At 37.0% G+C, this 21624-nt stretch overlaps 2 protein-coding genes across 3 annotated transcripts; one reads left to right on the plus strand and one right to left on the minus strand.

The window, feature by feature from the left end:
* LOC109232107 (probable LRR receptor-like serine/threonine-protein kinase At5g48740) lies at positions 110 to 5592 on the plus strand. Its single transcript, XM_019397769.1, has 16 exons — positions 110 to 544; positions 1093 to 1630; positions 1726 to 2177; positions 2277 to 2394; positions 2618 to 2686; positions 2778 to 2846; positions 2934 to 3002; positions 3089 to 3160; positions 3252 to 3320; positions 3398 to 3636; positions 3717 to 3922; positions 4003 to 4129; positions 4223 to 4291; positions 4619 to 4808; positions 4888 to 5020; positions 5123 to 5592. Exons 1-16 carry the CDS (start codon positions 433 to 435, stop codon positions 5339 to 5341), a joined length of 2751 nt encoding a protein of 916 aa, XP_019253314.1. The 5' UTR covers positions 110 to 432; the 3' UTR covers positions 5342 to 5592.
* On the minus strand, positions 5696 to 10938 carry LOC109232108. Of its 2 annotated transcripts, none has more exons than XR_002068886.1 (10): positions 10499 to 10938; positions 9280 to 9627; positions 9022 to 9094; positions 8556 to 8668; positions 8272 to 8356; positions 8089 to 8157; positions 7591 to 7646; positions 6455 to 6520; positions 6296 to 6361; positions 5696 to 6209 (listed from the first exon to the last, which is right to left on the minus strand). XR_002068886.1 is itself a non-coding variant. In XM_019397770.1 (10 exons), exons 1-10 carry the CDS (start codon positions 10831 to 10833, stop codon positions 6129 to 6131), a joined length of 1296 nt encoding a protein of 431 aa, XP_019253315.1. In that variant the 5' UTR covers positions 10834 to 10933; the 3' UTR covers positions 5696 to 6128. The 2 variants fall into 2 exon arrangements, 1 of the variants encoding a protein (XP_019253315.1); XM_019397770.1 differs by having other exon boundaries at positions 8089 to 8161; positions 10499 to 10933.

A 21624-nucleotide genomic window follows, 5' to 3' on the forward strand; every position in this document is an offset into this window, starting at 1 on the left:
AGTGTTTCACGTAGTGTCTCTCCTTTTTCTTTGTTAAAAAGACGTGCTTATCAATGGAGACAATGGTCATCATCATACATCATTGCTTTGTAGTACTACTCATTCCCATGTGCCATAACCCTTTTATTTTCTTCCTCTCTGATCTTCGTATGATTATCATTTTGCCCGTTAACATAGCTTCAACGACTGTCAATATCACATCTTCTCTTTTACTCAACTCTGTCAATAAAGCAACAGAAAAGGAAAGTTGAAAAGGACTTGTTGTCTCTTCTTTTTCTTTTCCTGCTACTGCTTTTCTTTCTTCTTCATTCCTAAGCTGCAACTGATTACATGTCCTCAACATTCCCTTTTGCCTTCTCCTCTCTCCCTTCAATTCAGACCCTTCAGTTCCAAATTTAACTTCTCATACATTCTTTGATATTAAAGGAAGGCATGCACTTGTCTCTACTATTTTGCTCTTATTCAATGGAATTGCATCGGTGTTACTATTCTTGGTTTCTTCTATCTGCTCTCATCATCACTGTTGCTTTCTGCGATCCAGATGGTACACAATTAGTTCTTTTTCTTTTTTTTTACCCTTATGCAAAGTTTTAGAAAATATTCAATAGTCGTTACACAATAGAAAATTTAAGTCTGGTTCTAAGAACTAAATGTTAGAGTCCCACATTTGTTGAGTATGTATCAGTTGTCCTTTACATAATTTTCGGTAATTCTCATATAATGAGTTAACATTAACATGAGTTAGGCTCAACGTCTATCTTTAACGTGGTATCAGAGCCAAATCATCCATATTTTTTGTTTACTCGTGTCGGACTTCCATCTTATGTTGTCTATGTTCCAGATGTTCACCTTTGGGCATGTGGGGCCGTTAGAGTCTCACATTGACTGAAAGTATGTGTTTATTTTCTTATATATTCTTAGACAATCACTTCTTTATGAACTAGCTTTTGGGTTTGAATTAGGCCGGTCCATTTTCTTAACTATTACGCAGTAGGCTGCTGTTAGTTTAGAACTTTTTAGTATTACAATCTTTCTCCACAAATAAATAAATGTTTTGAGATGAACTCTTGCTTATGTTGTGAAAATATGCAGGATTTTTGAGCTTGTCTTGTGGTGGAAGTACTACCTATGTTGATTCCTCCAACATTACATGGACACCAGATGGTGCCTATATCTCAGCTGGCGACATCACCACTGTCCATTTTCAAGAGGGATCCTCTCCATCTACTCTCCCAGTTAGGTTCTTTCCTGATTCTACGCTTAGAAAATGTTACAAGCTACCAGTGAAAAATGTATCATCCTTGGTTCTTGTGAGGACTCAGTTTGTGTATAAGAATTATGATGGACTTAATAAACCCCCTGCATTCTCTGTTTCTCTTGGGAGGGCTATCACAACCACAGTCAATCTTAGTAACACCGATCCGTGGATCGAAGAGTTCATATGGACAGTTGATAAAGACATTGTGTCTTTATGTTTTCACTCTCTTACAAATGGTGGATTTCCAGTCATTTCATCCCTTGAACTTAGGCCACTTCCTCAAGGAGCTTACATCGATGCCTTGGGAGATTTTCCAAACAAGTTGTTGAGGAAATGTTATCGTGTCAATTGTGGTTATAATTGGTCCTTAAGGTCAAAACTCTCACTTGTCTATTATGTTAATGTACTATCGATTGTTTAGTCCTTACTTTCTGTTTAAATGTGATGCTTTTCGTGCTATGTAAAAGGTACCCGATTGATCAGTATGATAGAATTTGGGATGCTGATGAAGATTTCAGTCCATTTCATGTGTCTTCTGGTTTTGATATTCAAGCCAATTTCAATATGTCAGTTCTGAAAGAGAGCCCTCCTGCAGCTGTTCTTCAAACTGGAAGAGTTTTGGCACGTCGGAACGACATGACATATAACTTTCCTATTGATCATGAAGGAGATTACCATATTGTTCTTTACTTTGCTGGGATTTTGCCTGTCTCACCTTCATTCGATATACTCATAAATGGTTATATTGTTCGATCAAACTACACAGTGAATCGATGGGAAGTCAGTAGTCTGTTCTTTACAATGAAAGGAATTGATAGCTTGAACATCACATTGAAGACTGTTCACTACTATCCCATAATCAATGCTCTTGAGGTCTATGAGATCCTGGAAATTCCCTTAGAAACTTCTTCAACCACAGGTTCTATTATTGTTTTATTGACTTTTCGATATCTATGATCTTCGAAGTAGTCTGTTAGAACCAATTGCACCAAATTTTCACATTGTTTAATCTTTGCAGTTTCAGCCCTACAAGTTATTCAGCAGTCAACTGGTCTAGATCTTGATTGGGAGGACGATCCGTGCTCTCCTAAATCATGGGAACACATAGAATGTGAAGGCAACTTGGTAACTTCATTGTATGTCAAAGCTTTCCCAAGAACTTTATTTTCCTTTCGTTATCTTTTGGTCTTTGCCTCTCTACTCCTTCGGGTAGGGGTAAGGTCTGCGTACACACTACCCTCCCCAGACCGCACTAGTGGGATTTTACTGGGTTGTTGTTGTTGTTGTTGTTGTTGTTGTTGTATCTCTTGGTCTTACTTCTGTTAAGAGCAGAACATATTAAAGTTAGACTTTGTATAGGGAGCTCTCTGATGTAGACTTGAGGTCAATCAGCCCAACGTTTGGTGATTTACTGGATCTGAAATCCCTGTAAGAGTCATTAATCTTAACAACTTATCACTTAATAACCCACTGTTTAGCTATGTTGAGTTTTACTTATTTGAGGTTCTACTTGTTGCAGGGATTTGCATAACACTTCACTTGCTGGAGAGATACAAAATATCGGCAGCCTGCAACATCTTAAGAAGCTGTAATACTTGTGATGAGGAATTACCATGTTATGTTAATGTATTTTAGAGACCATTGCCTAAAATAAGTTTTGTGCTCAATGATGCAGGAACTTGAGCTTCAATCAACTTACAGCTTTTGGTTCTGAGTTAGAAGACTTGATAAACCTTCAAGTTTTGTAAGTCTCACTGCTTACTTGTTGCTACTATTGTTCAATGGTGGGAAAGAAGATAGTCCTTAAAACTGATGTATTTTCTGTTGAAGGGACTTGCATAACAATAGTCTGCAGGGAACAGTACCCGATAGCGTTGGAGAACTGAAGAACCTCCACTTACTGTGAGTGAGGATAATATATACTGGCATTTTAGAACTGCTTAAAGTACTTCACCTGATGAATTATACTGATTTACCTCTCTGCAACATTCAGGAACCTAGAGAACAATAAGCTGCAAGGCCCGCTGCCACGAGCTTTGAACAGAGAGAGTTTAGAAGTCCTGTATGAAATTGAAAACGTCGTTTTTCATTGCTTCTCATGTCAGTTTCTCGATTTATCTTTTTCCCCCTATTTTGCAGATCATCGGGAAATCTATGTCTTTCCTTCACTATGTCTTTATGCAATGACTTCTCAAGAAATCCTACAATTGAGACACCACAAGTCACTGTATTTACCCCCACAAAACGCAAGAGCCATAACCGATTAGCAATTATACTTGGTGCAGTTGGAGTAGCTATATTTGCTCTATTCCTTATCTTTATAGTATCAGTATTCTTGTACATGAGGAGAAGAAAAAGTGGAGATACATATGCATCAAGTATGAAAAAGTCAAACTTTTCTTTATCAGCAGAATATTGATAAATCTACTTCTAAGCAGGAACTATTTTCTAATTTTAGGAACTGCAGCAGAAATGAAAAACTGGAATGCTGCAAAAGTCTTTTCATACAAAGAAATAAAAGCTGCTACAAACAACTTCAAAGAGGTTATTGGTCGCGGTAGTTTCGGATCTGTTTATCTTGGGAAGCTTCCTGATGGTAAACAAGTTGCTGTTAAAGTTCGATTCGATAAAACTCAACTAGGTGCCGATTCTTTTATCAATGAGGTTTGTCACTAAACTTGTGCTAGTTCAGATTCAGTCTATAAAGAAAAAAAGACTCAACAGCTTCTTTATTATCTCTCTAGGTGTCCCTTCTATCACATATCAGTCATCCAAATCTTGTGTCATTAGAAGGATTCTGCCATGAATCGAAACAGCAAATTCTAGTTTATGAGTATTTACCTGGAGGATCACTGGCTGATAACCTCTACGGTATGTCACGCATGATCTCACCCATATAACACACTCTAAACCCACCACCTGCTTCGTCTCGTAAAGTTAACTAACACTTAATAACTGTTTCAGGAGCAATGAGCAAGAAATTGACACTAAGCTGGGTGCGCAGATTGAAAATAGCAGTTGATGCTGCAAAAGGTATGTGTACAAGTGAGACATGATAATTACTAACTTGTCTTCCAATGGAGAACTACCATCAACAACAATTTTTTCTGTACAGAAGAAGGAAACATTGTTTTGCTCTTCTTTTTTCCTCATACATTGTGAAAAAACAAATACTTGAAGTAGTTCTGTGAGTTCATCTCAGTTGTGTGACAAAATGCTTGGTTTTCTACAACCAAAAGATCCATATAGCCCAGAGCAATAAGTTGCTTTGTAGATTTTGCTCCCTCTGCAGATACTTATAGCTGTATGATGGAGCATAAGTTTTACATAGTTTATAATAGTTGATTATAACTTTCGAAGGTTTGGATTACTTGCACAATGGAACTGAGCCAAGAATCATACACCGTGATGTGAAGAGCAGCAACATACTTCTGGATGCAGACATGAATGCTAAGGTATCTGACTTTGGCCTTTCTAAGCAAGTGAGTCAATCAGATGCAACTCATGTTAGTACTGTTGTCAAAGGCACTGCTGGCTATCTTGATCCCGAGTAAGCTTCAAGATACTAATCTCAATGTATCAATTTTGATACTTCAAAATCCTAAACCTCTATTGTTACTTGTCCACAGATACTATTCCACTCGACAACTCACTGAAAAGAGTGACATCTACAGTTTTGGAGTCGTTCTTCTTGAACTTATCTGTGGTCGAGAACCACTTAGTCACTCGGGCTCTCCAGATTCCTTTAACTTGGTTCTATGGGTAAATACAAGTCTTATAATGTGTTATACAAGGAATATAATACAAAGCATTTCATTGAGTTCCAACAATACTCATCTGTTGTATATCAATTGTGAATTTCAGGCAAAGCCATACTTGCAGGCAGGTGCATTTGAGATAGTAGATGAGAGCATAAAAGGAACTTTTGATACGGAGAGCATGCGAAGAGCGGCTTTAATCGCCTCTAGGTCAGTGGAGAGGGATGCATTGAGGAGGCCAAGTATTGCAGAAGTATTGGCTGAGCTCAAAGATGCATACAGCATTCAACTTTCCTATTTAGCATCTGAAGGACTTGCCAATTGATAATTTATGTCTTCACTAATGCAGCTCGGAATTTGCAAATATATGAGCTCGTCTCAGTAATTTATGCGCGAAGTTTTAAATGTGAGCTTGAAAATGTTTTTAAGTTATTGATATGTATCTCACATTTAAGGGTCTCCCTCCCCCAAATCCACCCTTAATTACATACGCTTAGAACTTGTTTATTTAAAATGCCTTGTTTCCAAATTCTTATCACAATATCTGCAAAAGAAGTTCCCAAAATCTTGCCTGTATCACAAAATCTTCAAAAAAAAATTAAATATTAACAGTGTATCTGGACCAATTTGTAGGCATATGGAAAATAATCACCTAGTGTTTTTTGTCTCCACTGGAATGTGAACCTGATCTCCAAGGGAACCCATTTCATTGACCACCAGGCCATACTCTTTGGTTCCATTTAATCTTCAATTCTTAATAAATTTACACAGACAATCTTGAAGCTAATTTTGCAGCCTTTACCCATTCTTTTTCTTTTTCCCCCCTCCCTTTGAAAAAGATTTCTCGTCTTAAAGAGTTAAACATTCTCGTTGAGAATAAAGAATAGTGCCCATGCGCAAATCATTAATCAATTATACATTAGTTTATCATTCTAGAATATCTCCGACGATTTTCAATCAGTTTGATTTGGAAGATACTAGAAATGTGGGTGATTTTCAACAAATAGTGGCATCATCCATCCAGGCTTGCACCAGCGCGAGCAGTCATGTGCTCGCCTCCAGTCCTCGTAGTTTATGACTTGGGAAACCAATCAGAAAAGTTATGAGTTGGCCTAACCGGAAAACTGGCGCCGTAGATATAGGAATAATGCTGTACAAGCAGCCACTGCATAGGGGAATACTGTCCAGATTCCCTGCACAATTAGTAGGAACCGGAATTGGATTCTTTGACTCTGTGGTAATAAATGCAAAATTGAGCAGAGCAAAATTTATGCTTTACCAGTACAGTAGCAACAGTTGCAACTGCAAATACAGGACGCTCTCTTAGTAAAAATCCAATTGTCAACTGCATTTTGGAGAAAAGGAAAAGAGATAAGAGCATGAACAGCACGCACACTTAAAAACTGTAAATCTGTTGTTTCTCAAGCACAAGACTTACCTGAATTGGAAGAGTTATCAAGCCACCGCAACAGACACCGGCAAAGAAATACTCTGGTGATATATCCTGCAATAGATATGAGCAGATGAATGATTGTAACAGTATAACTATCTGTTTAATATGGGAGAATTCATTGAGTTGTTCACCATTTGTTCATGGGGTAATAGCTATCACATAACCATCATAAGAATCTTGAGATGGACCATTAATAGTCATACCATTTTGTAGGAGAAAGGTAAATGAATATCTAAGGATAACACTATTAGAAACAAAATGCTATTACTAATACAATGAACCTAAAATGGTTAGAAATGGTCAAGAAGGAAGAACAGACTGAGGACACCAAATTGATAGATGCTGCTGTATCATTCTTTCCCTAATTGCTAAGATTAGGCAAATTTTAAGTTGCCAATGCATGAAGTGCAGGCAAAGCTCCAGATTTGATTGGAAAAACCTTTTGGTGAGAGAAGATGCCCAACCAAGGTTCCACTTTATCTCTCTTATGTTATAATCAACTTTATTGAGATGAACATGCAAAATAGGGCACCTGATAGGCTAATTCAAGAATACGGAAACCAAGGACCACTTATTTTCAGTTCTACATAATCAGTTAGCCCCTCCGTGAGCTGGAGTACACGGACCTAGTGGTGGATTGCAGCGGGTGCTTTCCCTTTTTGCTAGCGATTTTATGTAGGAGTAGGACAAAAGAAATCGAAAATTATACAAAAATGTATTAGAGATTATGAGCTAGTCATGCAGGAATCGCATTCTGAGTGATTGAATTTCTAATCAGACTAGGTTTAGAAATAGCATACAAACTTCATAACTGAGGGTCGCTGGGTTTATCCTTCTTGTGTTTTCAAAGCAGGACTTTTTCACTAAGTATGTCAATCGTTTCAAGCAATGGAATGAGATTATCAGAACTTCTAAGCATTGAAGGCTAGGTTTTAGACATTATCAATGAAATATGTGATAGTTAACATTCCTTGCTTAACTAAGACCTCTTTGTTTTATGGGTAAGCATATCGTACCACCAAACGTGTAGTACCCAAAAGAGGGAACAAAAGAGCAGAAAAGGGTGTTAAGCTATATAATACTCAGCATGTTAAGAAGGAAAAAAGAAAAAGATCACTCACCAGAGCCCCTGCAAGGAAAGCGGTGGGATTTCTCACTCCAAGAGAAAACCGTTCCACTGCATCAGCATTGGAAAATCCACCAATAAGCAATCAAGGAAGTTCAAGGAACAAGAAGATCATATTACAAGTATTTGTCGGAAATATGAGATCATAACAAGAAAGATCATCTGTTTTAGATTGATGCGAAAAAAGTTAAGAGATTTATACATATAGACATGAGGGTTAAGATGGACCAGAAGTACAACCTCTTAAGACATAGCATAAATTTTAAGGTAGACCACTTATTTTGATCTAATATTTCCACAAAATAGAGAGATCTTAACAAATAATTAAATCATACTCCTTCAGACATCACATAGAGATGTGATGATGCTGATGCTACATTATGATCATAGTTATAAGCATGCAAGTATCAATGGAAACAAAGGTTTCATAATTAAAAGTTCAGCAGAAGGCAAGAGATAACTGGAGTAAATCAGCATATCTTTTGGAACTCACCAAAACCAATGAGATTCCCATATTTTTGTACAGCGTTTGTAATATCTCTTGCCTTCTCATCACCGATCCCTAACTACAACCAAATTGAATCTGAATTCCCAAAAGTAAAGTTTATATGTTTTTAAATAATACAAGGGGACTGAATATCTTAACATGCGCGAAATGCTAGTAGCCAAAACAAACCTTTGAGCAAACATCATTGGACGCACCAGATTGCTTAAAAAGCTTCCCAAGGTAAAAAGGTATCATATCGCTGATACAGACACCCCTGAAATTCAGAATCCACAATAATGTTAACATTGTGGTAACAACTGTTTCTATAAAAACAATATATAGTAGCACCGAAGGTGCATAATATCTTTGTGAATTGTAGTAGCAAAGGAAGGTTGTGCGATCGGCAGAATCTTGAGAGGTTGACATGCACATGCATTCATGAAAATTAACTCAAAAGGACAGTTTCTACTAACCAGTACACCCAGAGAATAGTGGATGCTATATATGGAGCATTTCTGGAAAAGGAGTTCACCAACGATTGCCACGTTCCATCTAGAACAAGCATTCGTGCTATAGAGGCTCCAACCTACACGATTCATCAGAGAATTTGACCTTAATAATGAATGTCATGAAGAAGGATAACAAGCCAACTTAGTGCTTATTAAAGACACTATATAACAGCATATTTCTAGCTTTCAACTTTTTAAAGATAAGGTTCTAGCTTTTAACTTTATAAAGCTTAAAGCTTCTTTAACTCTTTTTCCAACTTGGCCTGTTACTTTTTCCTCACATCACAAGAACAACTTAAAGTCGTTAATGTCGAAAGAAATGTCAAATCAAAATAAGAAATATAATCGTAGGAAAACTACAATATCTGCAACACAGAAGATTTGTTAGCAGGGAAGTTCATGAACAGAAGTACCAGCATAGGAGACAGACCCATATATTCAAAGCCTCCTCGCTAATAAAAAATCCACAACCAGCTGCCATCAGAAGCCAAAAGTAGATCCATCTGAAGTATGAGAAGTACAGGGGCTTAATATCATATCCCAAATAAAGCTAATAGATAAGATATCCAGGATATCAATTTCTTTAGCATCTACCACAGTGGTAGCTAAAGTATATTAAGCAAAAGGTTGGTCTCTTTTTCTGCTTAGGTCATGATGAAGCTGCAGATGCATGAAAACTGTTGCTTACCCTGGAGCATATTCTGGCAGCATGACTCTATAGCCAAAAGCTTTGAAAGAAAAACCAGAAGCAGGTGTAGTAATTGTGGAAGATGATGATCCATCAACCAGATATTGAATCCCAAAATTTGATCCTTGATTAGGCTGTTTAAGGCCTATGGATAGGAATGTAATTGTAGCAGCTATACCCAGCGCTATTGCCAGTTTTGCCAGAAACGAACTTCCTGTGCGGACAGTTTTACCTTCCGGACTACCAGGTAAATTATTGGAAGACTTATGCAATATCTCCTCAGCGTCCTCTGACTGTCCTGCTTCATAACTTTTAGCTCTCACTGTCACAAGCTGAAATGTTTTGATCCTACACTCGAATGGATAACTATCTGTCACATATATAAGGTCCGTTACCAAAATACGTTGATAATTTCAGTTAACTAAACCCGTTGATTAGCTGTTTACACTTAAATTCCAGTTTTGGAGTTATACAGGAGTCGTCTTAGAATATTCTAGTTGATGCATAAAAAGATACAATAAAATTACAAATTAAATTAACTAAGATGTCTCCATGAAAATTCAACTCAAACAATGTATAGGTGTCTATGAAATTCTATATGGTCGCACTAAATTGGACACTAACGTAATTAGGTTGCGCTAGACAGCAAAAGGAAGAAAATTAAGGTATTTTAGAGATATCCATGCATCCACCTACTCCACTTTCCCTCCCCTCCCATGGATGTAGTGACAGTAAAAATCAAATAGCCGTCCCTCAATTCCAAATTAGGTAGGATTTTATCGAAAATCCCAAACTAATTAGGATCGACTGAATGAATCCTGTTTATTTATTCCGCTCTATTCGGGCAGTATGCAATATTCATCATAATTGAACTATATTTACACCCAACCATTCTCCTCTGTCCGAAATTAGGACCTGAGTATACTTTTGAGGCTTACATGTATAGGCAGCGTCGGTAGCGACAGTAAAAGGAAGCAAAAAGTCAATTAAAAAGAATGCAACACTCAAAATGTCAAACCTCCACTCACCTTGAGAAGTAGAAAACAAAAACCAAAATACACAGCCATCGCAAAATAAGCCCATAAAATGAAATCGAGCATATATTTAAGGGAGCTGTTGCAATTGAGCTCAACCACTATCTATATAGTTAAAAAAAAATAGAGTATAACATGTATGTATTTATACTAATTTCGCGATGAATAGCTGTAGGAGGTTTTACCTAGAGGGTGAGGAGTTGAATGGCTGCGATGAACTCCATAGTTTCCACTTCCTTGAATGAGCTCTCCGACGGATGTAAGAATTAACTTCGAGCTGATTGTATTCTCGCGGAGTTGCCATTTGAGAGGAAGACAGTGAAAGAGACAGTAATATTTGGTTATTAGTTAGAGACACCATTGTTGTGAAGCGGTGAATCTTCTGTGGTGGCGCTGCAGTAGCTTGTGGTGGTATAACGGCGGGAATATGGTATATGCTATTGGATGCTATAAACTCGGAGTCCTGTCGAATTGGAGTGTGGGCGACGTGGCAGATCTGACTAGATCTTTGTGGGCCCATTGAATTGATTGTCCCGTAGCTGTATTCCTTGCGTTTGAGATACTCCAATCTCCCCTCTTTCGGGAAACGAATTAGCGGGGAAAGTTCAAGACATGAAAATTAAGGGGAAAATAAAAAGGAAAGCTTCACATAAGTTTATTTGTTTAAATAAAATATCATACCTTTTCTATTGGACAAAAATGTTTCTCTTCCCCTAACAACTTAAATTATATTTAAAAATGTCATTTCAATTTTCCTATATATGTGCCAAGTAACAAAATGACAAAGGGCTTCTCGGAACTTAGGCTTGAGTAAAGGCAACATTTTCCTTGAAAGCGAGTATTTTAATTTCTTGCAACTCAATGCAAAAGACTTTTCAAAAATATCTTTTTGGTGTATTTATACCGTATAGGAACGGACCCGGATAAAATTATCCTTTCCAAGTCGAAGCAAAAAAAATACTTTGATATTTTTGTACATGTGCACCGCGCCATGCGCCGCCCCATGCGGGGCACTTTCTGATATACAGCAGCACAAAGCACTGTCGCGTTGTCGGCTTCTTCAATTTTTTATCCTGACTTGGTCCTCGACCCCCGAACGCGATCCCGGTTTAATCCTTGAGCTTTTACTTAGACTTCAAAGCTCCAACTTATTCGATTAAGCTCCCGATTATCTTTTTAACTCGGAATCACTTTCTGCAAGGCATAACATACATAATAAGTGCAATTCACTATTATTCAAGCTCAAATACAAGTAAAATGCAGTAATTAGAATGTAAATTATGACTAAAATACAGGTTTATAGCCTACCATCAACACCACATACTTAAACCATTGTTCGTCCTCCAGCAATCAAACTGCACTTCACATAAAGACGACTTTCTTATCAGACAACTTCCCTAACTCATCATACCAAGAATGTTTAAAGCAGACTAAGCACCACATCATAACATCATAGCCTCAAGACTTGACTCACACGCACCACGTATTTCAAAACCTACTCACTTACTCCAACTCAAAGACCAAAGATATTACCTTTTCGTCGCAAATCATGTGCCCCCACACCAAAGATAGAGAGTAGTTCCTCACACAATAAAATTCAAGAACACATAGGAACTCAAGATAGAAATAATTCACTCATTCTCAGAATTAAAAATCATGTGCCGCAGAAGACGCACCATATGCTTGCCCATAGTGTCTCTACTAATTAATCTCATTTAGTCAAGGATCAAGTGGGACTTTAATTGGTTGTAACGTAGGATGCGGGACGGGTAAGATATAATTTGGATAATAGTGACTACACCTTCCTAAGCACTTTAATACATACAATTTCACAATTTAAACCACACACATGTGTTGAACCACATCCTAACCTTCACATCATATTAACACCAAGCTCCAAATTTCTTTAAGTACAAACAAAGCAAGATTTACCACTAGCAAGGAATAATTTTTTTTATACTATATACAAACACCAACATTTTTTCTTTCTCATTTTTTTTCAATACTTTACAAGTGGCTCTCACAATTTTTTCAAACAGTGCACCTTTCTTCTTTTTCAATAGTTCCAGTCAAAAATCCGACCATACCTCAGTTCAGCTTTTACATCATAACAAAATCAAGTGCTCAAGAGAGCTAAAAGATTCAAACGGATAGTCAATTTAAAATAAAATGGATCAGGCTTGTAGTGTGGTTGCCAAAGAAGTAGGATTACATGCTCAAAGGGGCTACTAGGATACACAACAGTTAGGCGGGTCATAAACATATAATTAGCTCAATAAAGAAATGCTTATATCACTTCGTAGACTGAACAAGACTACTATTTCGCTTTGCAAACACATAGCAAGTTCTAGACATCAACCGACGTGCACATAATATCAACAATAACCTCACACACACACACATTGGCACATAACTCATTCAGGATCGGATCAATCCTGACTCTCTAGTCAAAGCAGATAAGCAACATTAAAATCAAACATTTTGCGACACTTATACATGAGTCAAAAACAGAGTCTAGGCATCACAACTAAGGCACTCACTACTCTCAAGGCACAATAACATTAAGAAAAGTCATCTACATTTAATACCGTAGCACAAGAATTCACTATTCATAATAAAAGAAAAACTAACTATACCCGGTTCAAGCAAAACCCTTGGAAAAGAACCGCGGTACGAAGAACAATCAAGGGGGGGTTGTCGCACTACCTAAGAAAATAAACTATTTTTTCTACGACTTTGATCCCTCAAGAAGACCGTCGAGGAAATCCATCGTCGGGAAAAGTCAATTTTTTTTTTCAAATCAAAAGAAATGAAAACAAACACACATGTACATATTTACATCCCTCACCCCACAATTTAAGTTGTGGCATGTCCCCGTGACACACAAACAAAATGCAAGGGGTAAAAAAAACTTTTCTGATTCATCTAATCGGGGTCTGAATTGAAGTCAGGATCTCCTTTGGACGCCCAACCAGTGCACACATCCATGCTGAGAGCTTCTTTTCTGCCTTCTTTGGGTACACCCCACACTTATCAATTTTATTCTCTCTAAGTTGCTCTTTTAGGACCCCCTCGCTCCTTCCATCTTGAAGATTACCCTTTCCTCCCCCACTCCGCACATGATCTGCCTATCCTGAATGTCCATAATTACTCTGCCAGTAGCCAAGAAGGTTCTTTCTAAAATCAGAGGGACCTCCCTATTCTCCACCCGAACCAGCACACCTTCCACTATTCCTTCAAGTATGATTGTGATCTGATCCGCCAGCTGGAAGGACACATGTATCAACCTGATTTCTCCAATCTTTCCCTCTAATTTCCTGAAAATAAACAAAGACATAAGATTAATAGAAGCGCCTGAATCACACAAAGATTTTTCAAACTTAGTACTTCCTAAATAGCAAGGTATAGTAAAATTCCCTGGATCTCCACACTTTTGAGGGAGCTTGTTTTGCATAATGGCACTACAATGCTCTGTGAGCCTGACAACCGATGTCTCTTCCACTTTCCGCTTTTTGGACAATATCTCCTTCAAAATTTAGCATAAGCTGGCTTCTGTGAGAGCACCTATATGAAAGGTATATTTACATGCACATGCTTGAGCACTTCTAGAAAGCGGCCCGAATTGTTTGTCCAGCTTCTCTCTTCTCTGCTTATGTAGGAAAGGTAGAGCATGCATATATTTACTTTCTTCAGTCTCCTCATTTATCGCATTATCATCTTTCTTCTTCTTCTTCTTCTTCTTCTTCTTCTTCTTCTTCTTCTTCTTCTTCTTCTGAGCTCTAGTCTTCCCCTTTTTCTTCAGACCATTATCTACCATCTATGCACCTTCTAGAATGTTGTCATTTTTCTGCTCCTCCACAATCTCCACCGTTCTTTCAATCAGCTCATCCTGTTGTTTTGCCCTGGGATCCTCCAATACGTTCCCACTCCTTAAAGACACTGCATTTATTGTCTCTTTTGGATTTCTTTCAATATCAGCAGGGAGAGTTCCTGAAACCCTTTAAGACAATAGATTAGCAAGTTTCTCCACTTGTCTTTCCAAGTTTCGAATGGCCGTGCCTTGTTCTCTAATAGTTGTGCCATGGGTTTCAAGCATCTCATATGTCTTAATAATAAAAGCCTTCATAAGATCTTCCATGCTAGAATGATTAGACTGTGGAGAATGATATTGCTGCCTCTGTTGATTTTGAAAACCTGGAGCTCTATGTCCCTGGGGTCTGGAGTTATTTTGCTGCCATGCGTTTGCACTACCACCTGGTGAACTCCAAGAGAAACCTGGGTGCCTCTGCCCATGGAGTTAAAAATGTTGCCACTTTGGTAGTTGTCTCTATCAAAGCTCCCCACAACATCGACTTCAACTGAAGCTTGACACTCATGTGTAGGGTGTCCCATTCTACAAAAGTCACATGATGCTTGAAACTCACTCAGTACCTTGGCCAATATTAACTTTCTTATCTCTCTGGCCATGATGTCTAGATGGGCTTGCACTGATGTGTTAGGGTCTACCTGGTGAACCCCAGCTAATTTTCTTCTATCATTACTCTCAACAGGCCATTGGTTAGTATCTTCAGAGAGCTCATCAAGAATTGCAACAATGTTCTCAGGAGTCTTTTTCATTAAAGTACCTCCAACTGCAGTACTCAGAGTTCGTCGTGGGGAGGGTGTCAGTCTATCCCAAAAGTTCTAGAGTTGCATTTACAATTCAATCCCATTATGCTGACACTTTCTCACTATCTCCTTAAATCTTTCCCAAGCCTTGAAAACTATTTCATGTCCTTCTAGCAGAAGTTGTGAATTTCCCTTCTGAATTTCACTGTTTTCGTAGTTAAGAAGTATTTGTCAAGGAACTTTTTAGTCATATATTCCCATTAACTGATCGACCCAGTTAGTAAGTTACGAAGCCAGTGCTTTGCGTCATCCTTCAGTGAAAAGGGGAATGCCCTTAAGCAGACTTCATCTTTTGACACTCCCTTGTACTGGAAGGTGTTGCTACGTGTAAAGGTCTGACACTAGATATTCCCTGATTGTAGACTGGTCTGGCATAATCACCCAATGCTCTACCAAGCCTGGGTATCATACTTTCGAGCTATTTTTCAACCAAGGGTCGGTTTAGATTGAATATTCGACCCCCGCCATCTTCAATAATGTCCTCAATAGCTCCGAGGGCTGCCTCAGCTGCTATCCCTGAAGATTCTTGTTGTGCGACCTCTCTTGCAGCCAAATCTACCCCATCATTGTCGTTCTTAACCACGTGTTCTTGGGTTGAAGGGTGCCCCAAAAATTTTCCGGTGAATTATATCTCTTTCCTCAATTGTCGCAGGCACTTTTCCACCTCTGGATTGTATGAAATCAATTCTCTTGACGAAGATCGAGTCATACACCAGAGAAGTCAACATGTTGCCTGCACACGAAAGAAAAATCCGTGAAGAATAAAATAAAATATACTTCTGAATTAGCACCAAAAACTATTTTGAACACTATTGATTATCCCCGGCAACGACGCCAAAATTTGACGAGCGCAAAACACAATACGAAATTGATGCTCGCTAACCAAATATAGTATAATTAAATTATCGTCTCCACAGGGATTGGATTTAAACAATGCTCTAGTAATTTTTGGTTTAACTGTTGTTTAGGATGATCAGAACTTTATTTGGATTGATTACGAACTATGATTAACCACTAAAGTAAAGCAATTGACAATTGACTGCACAGAACTAGAGATTAGTAGGGTTGGTTTCTGATCAATGTGAGGAATAGGGGTCATGACAGGATATGTGTAAGATAACTATTTGGGATTCAACTCTAGTTTAATTCGCTCTAATGTCATAATGATTAGTTCAAACGTATAGTCAAGACTCCCCTCTCGATTAAATCTTAACTCTACGAGGTGAACTAATATAAGCACTGTAAAAATATGCAAGCGTGCGTTAATGGATTAATCTTCAGGAAAACATCTCTCGTATATTCTCCTAACTTGATTTAATCAACAACTCAACAAGCTCTTTCGATTACTTAAGAGAATCACCGAGTTAAACCAAACAAAATAATGCAAAGATAATCACCAAATTATTCCTCTTTCGATTAAATAAACCGGTAAATAAAGTTGCAACAGTTCAAAGCTCCATCAATGTATTCAAGCAAAGAACTAGAGTTAAAATCCACAAATATTTATCAACACACTATATCTGTCAAACCCTAAGGGAAACTACTACATAATCATAGAGGAAGTCATCACAAATATAATTAAAGAGTAAGAAAATATCAACCTAACGTTACAATCCAAACTCCCGTATTGAATAGATGGAAAAATGATGAAATCTCGTGTCTAGTAGCCTCCAATGCTCTCCAAAAGCTTACAAGGTGAAAAGTCCCTTCAAAAACGTCTTTTGATGTATTTATACAATGTAGAAATGTGCCCGGACGAAACTCCCCTTTCCAAGCCGAAACAGGAAAAATACTCTGAGAATTTTGTACATGCGCGCTACCCGATGTGGGGCGCTAGTGGGGAAGTTCAGAGAGTCGTTTCTAACAGAAAACAGCACAAAGCACTGTCATGCGCCGGCCCATGCGCCACGACTGTGCATTTTTGCAGAGTAAAATTGCTTCTTCGATTTTTGATATCCAGGCTTGGTCCTCGACCCTCGAACGCTATCCCAGTTTAATTCCTTGAGCTTTTACTCATACTTCAATGTTCCAACTTGTTCGATTAAGCTCCCTATTATCTTTTTAACTCGGAATCACTTCCTGGTTCGTGCAAGGCATAACACACATAATAAGTGCAATTTACTATCATTCAAGCTCAAACACAAGTAAAATACATTAATTAGAGTGCAAACTATGACTAAAATACGGGTTTCTAGCATACCATCAATTACAAACCATAAAGTACTAATTCACGCGTTACTAATTCTTAGACATCCTTTCATAATTAAATCACATCACGCATAACTAAACTCTTCATAACTCTAACAAGCAATCAAACTACCTCTCAGGCTATTGGCGCAACTTTTTCTTCTTCAAATCAGTCAAAGCAATGGAGAAAAAAGAAGTTAGTCAAAGGAAAACCACCCCCCAAAAATTAGGGGATTCACAATATCTAATGAAGGGAAATAAACAAACTGAGTAACCCATCCACGTAGGAGATGAATTTGCAAAAAGTTTGGAACTTTTTGCTCTTTGAAAGTTTCCTTCTCTCTTTCATATTTTCCGGAAAAGCATGCATGGGTATTTAATTGCATTCCGATTTTGGGAGCTTACTATATATGGAAGAACCTAGACAGTTCTCATTATACTGCAATAACAAAAATGCCTAATAAATAAATGGGCAAATGAATAGTATGCAGTCTTAGTAACGTTCCCATATTGGTTAATGCATCTACAGTTTCATATGGCGTGGTGAGTGTTATCTTACATATATAAAACATGAAAAGAAAATAAATAAATTAACAGAATATTCGGTTGACTATATTCAGTGACAGAAGAAGAGGAAGAAAATATGGCATGCCCGACAATATTGCCTCTAAAATGTTTTTTTATTTTTTTAATTGTTGCACCGCTATTTTGTCGCATGTACTAGAAATTTGACTTTAGGATCAAAGTGACTCCGACATATTTGAAGGATCTTTGAAATGTGATTGGCATTTTTCCCGTCAAAGAATAAAAGAAAATTTTGATTGCCTATCGGCTTTTTAATTATTTTACACGCTTTGCTGATGATTGATGAATGCTCATAATTTAAAGATTAATTGGCTACCCATAAACTAATGATGCTAATTAATGACACCTTGACCGATGCTGGTTGCGCGTAAGAGTGAAATAAATGTAACAATCAAGCTAATGCTGAACTCAAAAGAGGTAATTAAATCATCATCAGTATCATACCATCATCATATCATATATTATTATATTAAAAGTGGGAACATATTTTAGTTAAAAGTTAATTTACAATTTCAGCCATAAAAAATAGATTGGCAATTTTACCCTTATTATTAAATCAAATAAATAAAACCAGGTGCATTAAACGGGTAAATAGGGGGTTGTTTCATATACCAAGTAATTATTGTAGGCTATAAATGTACAAATTTTCTTAAAGAATTATTTAAAATATATCTTTTCACATCCAAATGTTTATGTGCTTGGTCCTTTCAGTTTCTTCTGTTGCGGTATTATTTATGCATAGTTTTTAGTCTACACCTTATATAAGTAGGGAAATTTTTATTTTGTGCCTCACACAACTGACACTAGTTGTGTGAGACCTCTTTTTTGTCTCACAACTGTGTGGGTCCCAGAATTTTGTGGACCCAGATGTGTAAGATATGGGTCCAAATATGTGAGATAAAAAGAGGCCTCACACAACTAGTGTAAGGTGTGTGAGACACAAAATAAAATCACTCGTCCCATCAACAATGGCCTGGTAAATTTATTTTTTTCGTTAAGAGAAGCTTGTTTTCTGCTAATTGATACCATTTGATGCTTATATTTACGGGATAAATAATTTATGATGGGCTGTTTTATTGTTTTCTAAATGGTTTGTTTCAACTTTGTATATTTTGACCATACTTGTGGACAAAGGAAGTCTCTATGTATATGTCTACAGAAGACCAATATTATGTATATGTGGACTATGATTAATTACATTTGCGGATATTAAAGCTAATGTACATATTTGATTATCATATGTTGTTTGGATTGTTTTCTTTGTTTCTTTTTTCATCTTTTAGATATACAACAACAACAAACCCAAATCTCACAAGTGGAGTTGAGAAAGGTAAGATGTACGCAGTCTTACCCCTTGCTTTATGCAGTAAAGAAAATATTTTTGATTGTCCTTCCGGCCTTCGCAACCTTCCTAAGAAAGGTAAGATGTACGCAGCCTTACCCCTTGCTTTATGCAGTAAAGAAAATATTTTTGATTGTCCTTCCGGCCTTCGCAACCTTCCTCCTTTATCCAGGCTTGGGACCAGCAATGGGAACGAGCTCACAACAGGCGGAGTTTCTTCTTTTAGATATAATTTACATTAAATTAAAAGGATTGGTTCCATTGTTAGAGCTCTAATATGTTTTTTTTTCTCCATTAAGCGATAAACATTCAAGAAATCCAGCATCATTTGGCGTTGTGATAATTAATAATTAAGTATCGAAGATGATAAAAATATTTCAAGTAAAGCCTGGTTCTTTTAACTATTGTTAAATAATATTATCAAAAGAAGAATAAGTATGAACTCATCATTCACCATTTTAATGCTTTGAGCTTGCATTTTTTCCTTTATGTTACTGGAACTCACCCTATTAACAATAGGGAACTCAGAACATAAAAATTAAATTACCTAAATGCTCTTCTTATTTACCTAAATATCCTATTTAATAAAATAAATAAAATAGATCTATTAAATAAATTAAAGGATTATTTGGATTACTTGCCAAGGATACAATGCTTCAATTTAAAAGTTACAGGTGCCATTTGAATTATTTGCCAAAGGATGCTTGAATATTCCGTATCACCAACGGTCATCATTTGCTTTAGATTAATGAGGTTGCTTTCATTTCTTCATCATGAATTCTAATTTCCAAATAACAATCCTCATGTGAAAGAACGAGGCCAAAAACGTGAAGATTTATCATTAGAAACGATGAAACGGAACACATAATATTAAGGAAGTATTAGGTAATATACACTTCATTTTGATGATGTCATAATATTAAAACAAGTTATTTATTAAAATTTGGTACATAAAGCATCCAAATTTATTTTACAAATTGGTGTTGAATATGGATGAAGATTTTATGTTTCTGATCAAAACTAATATAAAATTTCAGAAGATCGAGGTGCAAGATTTTTTTTATTTATTCCCTCCCCTTTGATTCCCGTTCCTTTGATCCCCTTTGTTGGAGATGTTGCTTCTTTGGTAACTCGAACCCACGTCCCTAAGATTATAGGTGGGCACTACTGAAAAATTGGTCCACGGTAACGGTTGCAAAATCGCTCCCATAGACTGCCAAACCGTTGCCATAGGGATATTGGACGGTTTAAAGACCGTCACATCAGTCGGCGTACCCATAGGCCTACTGGAACGGTTCTTGCAACGGTTTGCATCGTCGTGACAATAGATACGTCTATTGGAACGGTTTTCCCTTTCTCTATTGGAACGGTTATTTTTTACAATTGGAACGGTTTAAAACCGTTACTGTATTGTTTATACAACGGTTTTTAACCGTTACCATTTTATTTAAAGAAACACTTATGTAAGCTATTGCTACGGCTATGTGGGATATAGCCACGGTTTCTTTAGGCTATCGTAACGGTTATATTTGTCTTTGGTACAGTTTATGGGACCTATTGCAACGGTTTACATTGTCTACTAGAACGCCATTTGTGTCCTGTTGCAACGGTTCTGGTAGGCTATTGTATCAGTTCAGTTAAAACCAAAATATAGCACATGTTATAAATAAATATTTATACATATAATAAATTATAATAACACAAAAATTTAAATACATCATAAAATGAAACTATTAATAATACAAAATTATCCATAAAGCAAATGTTCTACCCCATGAGTGCATAAGTTTCAAGAGAGTAAATAGGTTTAAAAAATGTTGGTAACAAAAGATTCCTAGAACATTCATCTATAACAATACAAAATTCATTTCAAGTAAGGTCTAGTTCTTCATCGTCTTCATCATCCATTTCTTGATCTACTCCACCTACACAAGAGGATAAGTAAAGTTATTACCAAAATGAACCTTGCGCAGATAAGTAAATAACTAAATACAAAAGAAGTCAACCAAGTAGAGTCTCAAAATCTATGTTCATATAAACCAATATGTAAGGGGAAACCCACACACATAACTTCAGAGCATGTATTCATGTTATGCACACATGTAATGGATAGCACATGGTGGATGCTAAAATAGGAGAAAAAATTTGAGCAGGCTGGTCTTCAGCAAGAAAAAGCAGAAGAATTTGGGGCTTTGAATATCGGGCAAGTCATTCCTAAGACCACTGGAGTGTTGGATATGAAATCTGGCCAAGTTACCTTTGCACACATCCTTATGAAAGTGGAATTCAAGCATGAGATTATAAAATAATAGTAAAGTGGTTACAATTATAATGAAATACTTCCCACCAATAGAGAAATTATGTCAAGCACAAGACAAAAGATCATGATTACATTCTGAGGAATACACCAAATTATAATGGTAACGGCTGAACAAACACCAAATTGAAAGACTAGTAACTCAGTTAAACAAGTGTAACCGTCGACGTTACTGACGTGTAAAGTGGGAAGTATACATTGAAACTATCTAT

This window comes from Nicotiana attenuata, chromosome 9 (genome assembly GCF_001879085.1).
Source record: "Nicotiana attenuata strain UT chromosome 9, NIATTr2, whole genome shotgun sequence".
Classification (NCBI taxonomy): domain Eukaryota; kingdom Viridiplantae; phylum Streptophyta; class Magnoliopsida; order Solanales; family Solanaceae; genus Nicotiana; species Nicotiana attenuata.

Bases quoted from the DNA above. Each gene is read 5' to 3' on its own strand.
- LOC109232108 (XM_019397770.1), bottom strand. From the start codon at position 10,833: ATGGGCCCACAAAGATCTAGTCAGATCTGCCACGTCGCCCACACTCCA. The intron at 9,628-10,498 runs GTAAAACCTCCT...ATTCGAGTGTAG, and splicing joins TTCAACTCCTCACCCTCTAG to GATCAAAACATTTCAGCTTG. The intron at 6,362-6,454 runs GTAAGTCTTGTG...TCCAAAATGCAG, and splicing joins TGATAACTCTTCCAATTCAG to TTGACAATTGGATTTTTACT.
- LOC109232107 (XM_019397769.1), top strand. From the start codon at position 433: ATGCACTTGTCTCTACTATTTTGCTCTTATTCAATGGAATTGCATCGG. The intron at 2,847-2,933 runs GTAATACTTGTG...TCAATGATGCAG, and splicing joins CTGCAACATCTTAAGAAGCT to GAACTTGAGCTTCAATCAAC. The intron at 3,637-3,716 runs GTATGAAAAAGT...TTCTAATTTTAG, and splicing joins TGGAGATACATATGCATCAA to GAACTGCAGCAGAAATGAAA.